At 47.8% G+C, this 11,123-nt stretch overlaps 1 protein-coding gene across 1 annotated transcript in view; it reads right to left on the bottom strand.

The window, feature by feature from the left end:
• Positions 1-11,123, bottom strand: part of Clmn (calmin) — a gene marked incomplete at its 5' end in the record, with an annotated part of 33,263 nt that overhangs the window by 12,877 nt on the left and 9,263 nt on the right. Inside the window, 4 exons of the mRNA XM_008837578.3 lie at positions 162-1,841; positions 6,930-7,012; positions 7,973-8,166; positions 10,309-10,499. Coding sequence (XP_008835800.1) covers positions 162-1,841; positions 6,930-7,012; positions 7,973-8,166; positions 10,309-10,499 — 2,148 coding nt within the window. The remainder of the gene's footprint in view (positions 1-161; positions 1,842-6,929; positions 7,013-7,972; positions 8,167-10,308; positions 10,500-11,123) is intronic.

An 11,123-nucleotide genomic window follows, 5' to 3' on the forward strand; every position in this document is an offset into this window, starting at 1 on the left:
GAGAGGCTCCCTTTTGGGTATCAAGCCGGCACTTGACAGAATTTAAAAGGATGTCTTTAAATTCTGAATCTTAGGATGTCTGTGAGGGGAGCCTTATGGAAGGAGATACACAGAACTCCTTAGGCAGGGCACAAAAGTTCCTGAACCCCACCACTGAGTACCTGCTGACTCTCCACAGGATCACTCTCTCTGGTCTCCCTTGGCTGGTGGTCCTCGTCATGGTGGGGTGGAGAAGCAGGCCCTGAGTCTGGTGTAGCCTCCACACCACCCCCGTTGACAGGGGGCACCTGGTCACTAGTGCAGGGGTGAACTTCAACGCTAGGCACAGAGAAGCTGCAATTGCTCTGGGAGCTATGGGCCTCCTCCTCCTCCTCTTCGTCATCCTCCTCCTCCTTTTCCTCCTCCTCCTCCTTGGAGTCCAAGTCCCGCAGAGAGCCCTCTTCAGGCTCCTCCAGATCCACGTCTTCACTTTTCAAGCCCTCTCCACCCTCAGCGTAAGCTTCCAGCACCGCGGCCAGGGGCACCTCATAGTGCGGGTAATAGAACAAGTCATGGGGGATGACGGAGATCTTTGAGAGCGGTGGGGAAGGCTTGAAATCCAGGCTGTGACTCCTGAGGGTTTCCAGGCTGACACTGGTGCTCGGAGGGTTGGATGGTATTTCCCCGCCGACCCCTGGGAGGCCCTCTGCTTCTCCCTCTTCTTCGCTGTGATGCCGGGCTGACTTTCTCTTAGCTTTTTCAAACACTTCTGGCTTATTATCCACAGGTGCTTCTTCTGGGGGCAAAGGATGGTCTTGACCTTCTTGCTCAGGGCTCTCGGGAGGAGGTTTGTCAGGCTCTGCCTGGGACTCAGGCGACTCTCTCTTTGTGTGAGGAGACTTGGATTTCCTTTTCCCTGGTTTCTCAGGATAACCCTCAAAACCCTCCTCACCGGATGGCTTCTCGTGGAGTGAGGGAACTTCGCTCAAAGCCTGGCTGGTTGAGGCGAAATCTGCTAGGTCCCTGTTAAACTTGGAGGCCTTTAGTGGAATGCCTTCAAAATAGTCATCTTTATCCATTGGTTCCACAGTCAGCAGTGGGACCTTGAGCTCGGTGGAGTTGGCCAGGACAGCTTGATCTTCAAGGGATGGAGGAGGGCCTTCCTCAGCATGGCTAGCCAGACTCTCTACAGTGCCATTACAGAACGAGGAGTCCTGGAGGGGCTGAGCATGATGGGGCATACCATCCACATGAACAGTGTCCTCAGAGGCCTTGTCTGAGGCCACTTCCAGCACTGGCTTGGCTTCCTGTTCCAGTTTCTTTTCCTCGGCCGCCTCAGTCAACAAGACATGGCCATCCTGCTTTGACAGCTCTTTGGCTGCTCCTGGGCTTCCTTCAAAGCAAAGATCTGGACTGTAGACAGGATCCTTACTGCAGGAGACACCCTTGTGCAGATCAGCCTCGAAGTGGACAGTTTTCTTGACTGGCAAAGAGCTGGACCTCCAGCCATCCTTTCTGGTTGATAAGATGGAAGATTCTGGATCTGGCTCACTGGTGGTGGCTTCAGTCTTTTCCTGGCTTCCCTGGAGGACCTGGTCTATGATCTGATGCATGAACTCAGTGGAGCTATCTGACAGTCTGTGGCTGGGCACAGCGCCCAGGTAGAAGTCCTTTGTGCTCTCAGGCTGGTCACAGACGAAGACTTTGGCCGGTGGCGGGTGGCTGGTTTTGTGGTTAACGTAGGCCCGCTCCCCGTTCTTGGTGAGGAGGAGGACTCTGCTTTCCTGTTCAGAGGGGCTTTCTTTGATGCGGACAAAGGTAGACTCGATCGGGGCTTCTTTATCTGGATTCATAAAATCTTCCTGCCGAGAGACACAAGGCAACATGAAATAACATGTTCCGCCATCAAGTAAAATATCCATCCATCTCTCAAAACACAAACAGAAAAGTTACTTTAACACAGAGTTCTTATGACAATGTCAATGGTCACAAAACACTTCTGTCCTGCTGAGATGTAAAAATGCCAGATAAATAAAAATATGACATACTGAGTTTTTTTAATTTTTCTTTCAAAACCATGGATACAAAGAGACCTCCGTGGAGTATTGAGTGTCCTTTGGTAAGCTGCATCTCTCAGTCGTTTCACTCCTGTGGACCCCTGCCCAGTCATGTGGGCTAATGAGGGAGCAGGCCCACCTGGGGTAAGGCGAGATCAGCCACAACCATACTAACAACATAGGCTGCTGAGTCCGACAGGGTTACAAATACAACATCAACTCTCATCACAGGCTAGAGATTCTACACAGAAGTGTCTGCTGTTCAAGAGCCAACCAGGAGCAGGGCTGAGAAACTGAGAACGAGTCTGTCAGTGTTGCAGGGTCTGGCTTCCAGTGCGCTGATGGAGCGGACTGACCTCATCCTCAGATCATGAGGCCTGCCAACTGAAATGACTAAAACAGGATAGGGGCTCCTCTCAATCCTGAGGCAGTTGCACCTCTCTGGTGCTTGTTTGGGAGAGGGCTATATTCTCTGCTTTCCTTGTCCCCAAGGGCTCATGTGTTAGAAGCTTGGTACACAGTATGGAGATGGGAGAGATAGGGGGACCTTTAAAGGTGGAGCCTCGAGTGAGGTGATTGGGCCCTGGGGATACTGCCCTCAGAAGGAACTGATATACTTCTCATGGGACCCCAAGTTTGTTTTCCAAGTGAGTTGTTTTTAGAGTGAGCCTAACTCTAAATGGCTCTCCTAGCTTCCTGTCTTGCTATGTCATCATTCCACTCACACACACTTCCACTGTGATGCCACCTGTCAGGAGGTTCTCACTAGAAGATGCCGGCACTATGCCCTCAAACCTCTCAAACTGAGTTGAACTTCTCTTCTTTATATGTTATTTAGCCTCTGATATCTTGTTATAGCAACAGAAAACAGACTAACACAGAAAAAAGTGTCATCTACATCAGCTACATCGGTTGCTACTGTTCTTTTGTATACTAAGTGCATCGTGAAATAAAAAAAAATTCAGGAAATAAAGAGGCCGGGGACTGAAACCCATGAACAAGGGAAGCAACAATCACCAAAAGTAGACACATCTATGACCGAGGGTTAGAATTAGCAAAAGAAGACTGCAGAACAACCAATCTAGATGTCAAGGAAGACAGAGGAAATTCTTCTGGCTAAAAGGAAATGATCACAGATGGAAGCCTAAATCTGAAGGGGAAACAGAAAGTTCCTGAAATAAAAACACATGGCCATAGAAAACATTATTTTAAAGTTTTCTTGGGCTAGAGAGATGGCACAGAGGACAAAGGCAGTTGCCACACAAGCCTGATGACCTGATAGAAGCGACGGTGGAAGTAAAGAACTGATTCCTGCAAGTTGTCCTCTGACCTCTGTGTGCATACCCCTCCCTCACACAATACATGCAATAACAATAATAATAATAGTAATAATAATAATGTTTTTTGGTTTTTTTGAGACAGGGTCTCCCTGTAGCCCCAGCTGTCCTGGAACTTGCTATATAGACCAGGCTGGCCTCAAACTGACAGAGACCCACCTGCCTCTGCCTCCCGAGTGCTGGGACTAAAGGTGTGTGCCACCATGCCTGGCTCTAATAATAATAAAAATTTTTAAAGTTTTCTTTAAAAGCCTACTGACTGTTGAAAGCAAAAAGTGTTAAAGTGTTGAAGTGTTGGAGACTAAGCTATATGTGTCTGTAAATAACAACAGCACAAACGGAGAGGTGGTGAGTAGGATTTATAAAGGGTATAAAGCACGTTGCATTTATAAAGGGTATAAAGCATGCCTTGGAGTGGCATAATATTAACTTGAGGTCAGCTGAGATGTGTTAAAAAGGTGTTAGAATACCAAGAACAATGATTCAACAAGATGCAGCTGTCGAGTCAAAAGAGGTGAGAAAAGGGACACCAAAAATACTTGAATAATCCACAAAAACCTTAAGAAAGAAAAAAAAAACAGAGAGCAGACAGAAAGGAGATGGCAGAGCAGATTTATGTGAAAGAACAAGAAACAGACTCATCAAAGGCAGGACCTATATCACAATGCATCGGAAATAAGACTCAACTCTACACCATTTGCAAGACACATACTTCAGATGCACAAACGTGTAGAAGAAGAAAAGGAGGGAGAAACACCTATTGCCCAAAGACTATGAGAGCCACACTGACTATACTCCTACTAGACAAAGTACACCTCAGAACAGAAATGTCATAACAGTACAACCATCAAGCCATCAGGGAGATAAAGCAATCTTAAATGTCCTCACCCAAGAATAGCGCAGCAGCCCACAGAGCAAACCCTTACCATGAGGGGAAATATGCAAATCTATAACCACAGATGAAGACTTTCAAACATTTCTCTCCTATACTAAGACAAGAAAAGCAAAGAAATCAGTTCATGGGGCTGGAGAGATGGCTCAGCGGTTAAGAGCACTGACTGCTCTTGCAGAGGACCTGGGTTCGATTCCCAGCACCCACACAGCTGCTGTGAACCGTCCTTAATTCCAGTTCCAGGGGAATCAATCCAAAGCCCTCTTCTGACATCCGCAGCACTGCATGACACGGGTGCACTCACATACATGCAGGCAATACACTCAGACACATAAAATAAAAATATTGTTGCTGTGACAAAACACCATGATTAAAAGTGACTTAAGGAAGAAAAAAAATAATAATAATAAAAGAAATCAGTTTGTATATTGAGTATCAGACCAGGAGGTGGACACAGCAACAGCACATTATAGAGTACCAAGGGTTCAAGATGCATTCTAGTCAAGTATAAATGTTATGTTTACCAATAGAGATCATGTGTTGGGCTGTAAGGTGAGACTCATGGTCTGATACTTGGTCAACACCCAACTGAAGGCACTCAGTGGGTGTTGGGATGAGCCAAGGATGGGAAGGAACTGTTCTACAGTGAACCAAGACCCCTTGTTCTAGGCAGCATGTCTTTTTCAACATCTCTACCCAGCCCTCAAGAATCCAGACAGATTTGCTGAACCCTTTCTGTGACCTTGAATCATACATACACTTCAAGTTTTAACTGACTTTAGATTCTGCCTCCAGATTAAGAGCTCAAACTCTGTTGCACAGATGTCAGGAGAACTGGATCCTAAAGTAGCCACCTACTGCCGAATGTTCATGCCACACACAAAACCCAGTTCTTCGCACACACCGTTGTTATCTTCACACAACATTGAAATGTGGTTGCCATTTCCAATAGAGGACATCTAATTCAGGTGTCAGACAGGCTAAGTAACCAGCCAGGAACCACAAAGCTTCAAGTGGCAGTTGGGCAGTTTCTAAAGTACCACGGTGGTGAGAGGGTTGGGAACCATGCACAGATGTCAAACAAGAAGGCAAGCCACAGCTTGGAGGCCTCTGTGAGGTACTGCTGTACAAAAGGGGGTATGTTTAAAGGGAGCCAGGAACCTGAACTTTGAAACCACAGAGGCCTGGGGTCAACTCTAGCTCTGTATTCGGTGGCTGTGTGACCCTGGAGAGCCCTTTACTCCTCTCTGAGCAATGATATTCTCATCTATAAAAGAAGGAAAATGACCATGAACCACACTGGATAAAGGTAAGGCCACCTGCGGACTCGGTAGCCCAGGTATTTAACCAGCCTCCAGCTAGAACAGCTATCCCCATTATGCTATTAAAGGCATTCTTTAATTCTTGCCCACTGTGTTTCTTCTGTCAAGTACTTATATTTTCTTGGAAATACAATGTATTTGCTAAGGTGTTACTGTTTTCTCGATTCAAACACAGCTACATGAGGTCAGATGCGTCATCTGACTGATTTTATTCTATTTTTATTTATTCATTTTTGCACAACTGGGGACTGAACCTAGGGTTTTATACATGCCTAGCAAGTGCTATGACAGCAAGCTATAGCCAAGTCTGGCCCAGAGGCTTGCTGAGTCCCCTGAGCAAGTGACAGATGGGTTTGACAGAAAGTTGTATGGTTCTCATTCATGTTATTACTGTCTCAGGTGTGTGTGGGTGTGTCTGGGTGTGTGGGTGTGGGTGTGTGGATGTGGATGAGAGAGAGAGAGAGAGAGAGAGAGAGAGACGGGGCAGGGGGAGTTCAATGAAGCCATTATAACTTCTGTCCACCTACCCAAAACCTGTCTACAACTACTAGGATTCTAAAACTTTAAATGTTTTTGCTTTATTTTATTTTATGTGTATGTGTGCATTGTGTGCACATATGCAAGTGCAACCAAGTCGTGCAATTCTGGCAGAGGACAGAAGAGGGCATCGGATCCCCTGGAATTGGAGTTACAGACGGTTGTTAGCCATCATGTGGGTGATGGGATTTGAACCCGGGTCTTCTACAAGAACAGCCAATGCTCTTAACCACTGAGCCATGTCTCCAGCCTAAGGATTCTAAAAAAAAATTAAAGCATACATAGGGAATAGTGGTACACACGCAGAGTTCCAGGCCCGAGAAAGCTAAGCCAGGAGGACTGCTGCATGGTCAGGTCCAGCTTAGGCTGTAACATGAAATCCTGTCTCAAAAATGCAAAAAATAAAACATACCACACACACACACACACACACACACACACACACACACGCATGGTTTTTAAACTGTCATTCTCTTTTATACTTTTTAACTTTCAGATAAAACCTGGTGATTGTTGAAATATTATATGGGATATTTAAAGAGTGAAGTCTAGCCCGGACAACAAACATTTTCTATCATCTTCATAATGTCTGGTATGGGAAAAGGTTTGTGTGCGATGTAACTGGCTTCCTGTCCCGCTTGATCTATGTCACAGGTGGTTTAGAAATTAAAACATGGCAAGAAACTTGAAAGCAGCTTGTGACTACTAGCCACATAGAATGACACAGCCTGGGTGTCAGCTCTGTCCACTGGGAAGCCAGGCAAATACTCGGTTTGTGAATTAAAGGTAAGGGAAATGAACATACAGGCTCCAACTCCGGGAAGCGTTCTAGAAATTGTGCCACGTAAGTCACAATGGACTGCTCATCCGGTGTGTCCACCATGATGTCTGTTGAGAGAGACACAGGAGTTAGCAAACACAAAGACATTTTCCCAATAGGACTGCAGGGCGTTGATGGGAAAGGAGCCCATGCATCACGAGTTCTCCCTCTTCTTTTCTCAGTGAGGAAATTTAGGCGTGGAGAGCATGAATCCCTTTGGTTGATGAGCAGAGGACCTGGGATGGAGAACCCTGGGCTCCCTGTGTTCAAGAACCTTCCCACTCCTCCTTGGGTCTGTTTCCTCCACTGTGGGCATTCAGCTCCCTTCTGGCTCCATCAGCATGTCTGGTGACTGTGTCACCCTGCTGCGGAGGGGGGTGGGGGGTGTTCAAATTAGCCACTACTATGTGGAAGCAATGTGAGGAAAGAGAGCCGCACACCGTCAGAAGCGCATCCTCCCCAGTCATTCTTCACGTCCTTGATGCAGAGTCAGAGACATGCTGGGTTCTACCCAGTGAGATGTGCACACACTGTGTAAAAAATGAGGCTCCCCTCTCCCTTCCTCCCTTCCTTCCTCTCTTCCTTCCCTCTTTCCTTCTGCCCACAGAATTGGGATCTAACCCAAGGCCTCCCCCTTACCACTGAGCTACATCTCCAGCCTCCAAAGTGATCACTTCTGAAATAACCTCAATGACCCCAGTATAGAAGAGCCAAGTAAATTTAGTGTACCCACCACGTGGACTACTATGCATCCAATAAGAATATATAACTAGGACATTAGAGCAATATATTAGTTAAACATTTATACCATATGTATTAAATGAAAAAAGAAATGAAATTATACATATACCAAATGATAATTATGCAAAAATATTGAAATTAGATGCACAGGAAAAGGTTGTAACATAGGAGATGGAAAATTTTTTTCAGTGGATTTTTTTTCTGAGTTTCCTACCTGGAACAACAGGTGGTACATTTGTAATAAAAGTCGCTGTAAGGACAGAGCAGGAAAAGGGGGGTCGCTGTACCTTCCGGCTCCAGGAGCCTGGGGATGTGCAAAGCATCCTGTGCGATGCTGAAGGCTTTCTCCAGATTTTCCTGCATGGAATCTTCCAGGGCCTGCTTCATGTCCACCAGGCTGGGGTCGATGGCTTTGATGACAGCCAGGAAAGCCAGCCCGCTCCTCCAACTGCCCGCAAAGTCCTGCACTGCCACACCATACCTGGTGGCAAACAAGAGCAGCAACCACAACTCGGGTTAGTGAAAACACGAGAGGAGAGGTCAGCACGCAACAGCCTTGCTGGCCCCAGAAGGGGCTGGGTGCTGCACACCTCACTCTGCAGACACCCTGGTCCTGAGCCCCAGGATGACTGCCCTAAGTAGTAACACTTCCTTTTCCAAACAAATGGAGCAAGAGACATATGTTATCCAAAAAGGCAAATGGGACCCTGGGTTCCCATGTCCTCAGATATATGAAGCAGAGATTTTCATGGGGCTCAAGCCATCAGCGACAATGAAGATGGGACTCATAGGGTAAGCTTCTAATAAAGACAGAGACAGGCTAATACCTCAGTCACCCCTCTATGCTTCTGACTCTCTCTGAGCCTCCAGCACCTCATTTATAATATGGGGTGACCACAGGACGACCTACAGGGAAGGATGGTTATTTGCACAAGAACAGTCACATCTTAAGGGCAACCTAGTGCACACAGCACGGAGTCCACAAGCCACTTGCTAAGAGGCAGCCCCAGCACTATGAATACAAATAAAATCACATTTCTCACGTTGCGTGTGTATCTGTGAGTTTGCCTGTGTGCATGTGTACAACACATGCGTGTGGAGGCCCAAGGTTGGTGTCAGAAGTCTTCAATTGCTCTCTACCCTTTTCACTGAGGCAGGACCTCTCAATTGAACCTAACCCTCACCCATCCAGCTTGTTTGCCTAGCCGGCTTGCTCTGGGGGAGGTGTGGCCTTTGAGCACTGGAATTACAGGGGAGGGAGCAGCCACAGGGACCTGAACTCCAGCCCTCACGCTTGCATGGCAAGCACTTAAACAACTGAGCTATCTCCTCAGCCCTAAAATCACAACTTTCAAAGTAAGTGATAAGAAGAATCGTGCCAGGCGCTGGCTCCCTTCAGAAGCCAACCTTTGATTTCTTACTGTGCTCACTGAACTTGAACCCATATACTCTTTAATTTAAAAATCACTCAGATTCCTAGCAGGCTACAAAGCCTCAGTTCAGAGCTCCTGCAAACCCTCACCCCCCAACCTTAACGAAAATTCTCAAAGCAGTGACACACCTAAGACAATTCTTAGTGAAGCTGTAGACCAAGCCACAGTCACCAGCTGTCATGCACACTTGCCCAAGTGCAGAGTGACGTGGGCACCCCAAGGTGGGGACACAAGAATGCTTCCATCTACCTAGCGATCCTTTCACCTTCGCAGGCACACCAACCCTAACTCAGGCCTCTGGCAATGAACTCTCTTTGTGTAGATTTATTTTTAAACATTTCCTAGTTTTTCACAGTCACCTATTCCAATCTTTCACACTTGACCCTCTCCATCAAAACCCCAAAGGTCTAGCCTCTTTTCCACCTCCTCTTCCATGTCACTAGGGAGGCAAGCACAGAAGCTTATTAAATGACTGTGGGGATCTGGCGTGGTGCAAGCAGTTCTCACAGATTTTATTTCATTTTGTTGCAGTTGTCCTGGAAGGCAGTGAGCAGATGATGGTAGGCTTAGCAGGGGAGGCCTGGACAGGTAAGTAAGCCCCGGACTATATACAGAGGAGCTAGGGTGCCCCTAAGAAGGTGTGGTTTCCTCTACACTGGCCTGGCACCCCTGCCTAAGACCCAGAGCTGCCAGCTAAAGGCTTGACATGATTGATAAAACTGGGCTTGGGAGACAGGAAAAAGCAGTTGCTGCACAAACATGAGGATCTGAGTTTGAATCCCCAGCCTCCATGCAAAAAGTCAGGCATAGCTGTGCATGTCTGCAACCCCAGCATTGGGTGGCAGAGAGGAGGATCCTCAGGAACTTACTGGCCAGCTAGCCAGTGAGGCAGAGAGATCAAGGAAGACACCCAAAGCTTGCTCTCGCCCCTGTATGTGCAGTGTATGCATGTACACACACACACACACACACACACACACACACGGAAAAGCACATTGCATTCCTGTTCTGATGGTCCATGTGAACCATGGAGCCCATGGATGCCTAGCACCTTAACAGATAAAATCCGCCCCTCCTTCACCACCCAGGGCCAGGTATACCACTCCCTGGGCCTGGAAACAGCTTTGTGGAGCTGTGAGCCCATGACGGATGCCAGTGTGTGGGGAGGAGGGTGCGAGGCTGCAACTTACTTCCTTGTTTTCCTCTGTACCCACGCCAGCAGGGTCTTGATGGCCTTCCTCTGATCTTTCACAGATACTGCCACACTTCTCTCCGTGGTGGGGGTAGGTGGGTAGGAGGAATCGGAATCTGTGCCCCCGGAGCCAGGTGACAGACTGGAAGATGGGGAGCTCCTGCTGAGGTTGCCCGTGAGTTCCTTAATCTGAAGAGAAAGGGGCATATCAGACTCCCGGTGAGTGACCACCTCTGACCTGCAGCAACGTGGCCCTGACCGGAGGGCCCTGCTTATGAAGGCCTCGTTGTCCGCACAGGGGGAAGCTTGGCTTGCTGGGAAAAGATCGCTTCTCCCAGAGGTCCCTGTAAGCTCTTGCCAGTCCAGGTACACAGGCTCTTCCTGACCCGACTCCACCTGTTTCATTTTCCTCATTGCCTGTCACTCCCAGAATGCATCACTCTCCTTCAAGCGTCAAGGTTCCTGTTCATCCTGGTCCTACTGGCTGCCTGTCCCTTTTCTCCAGGACTGAAGCTCCACCTCAGGGATGCATGGAAGGAATGCAGACACCAGGCCTGCCCTGGACCCACCCACAGATTCAATGTCTCAGCACCATTCCTGTGCGGTACAGATGCACAGGAAGTCTGAGAAGCATTGCTCTGAACATTCTTATTTTCCTCGCTCTGTTCACCCAGCTCAGGCAGTGGTCCTGGAACTGCTGGAGCTCTTACAAAACCCTGCTCCCACCTCAATCATGACCTGTACCTTACATCTCTGCAATATGGGATCGACCTGTCTATGTGAGTCTACCAAAAAGACAAGGCCCTGTGGTCC

Source organism: Nannospalax galili, unplaced genomic scaffold (assembly GCF_000622305.1).
Source record: "Nannospalax galili isolate Female #2095 unplaced genomic scaffold, S.galili_v1.0 scaffold978, whole genome shotgun sequence".
In the NCBI taxonomy this organism is placed as follows: domain Eukaryota; kingdom Metazoa; phylum Chordata; class Mammalia; order Rodentia; family Spalacidae; genus Nannospalax; species Nannospalax galili.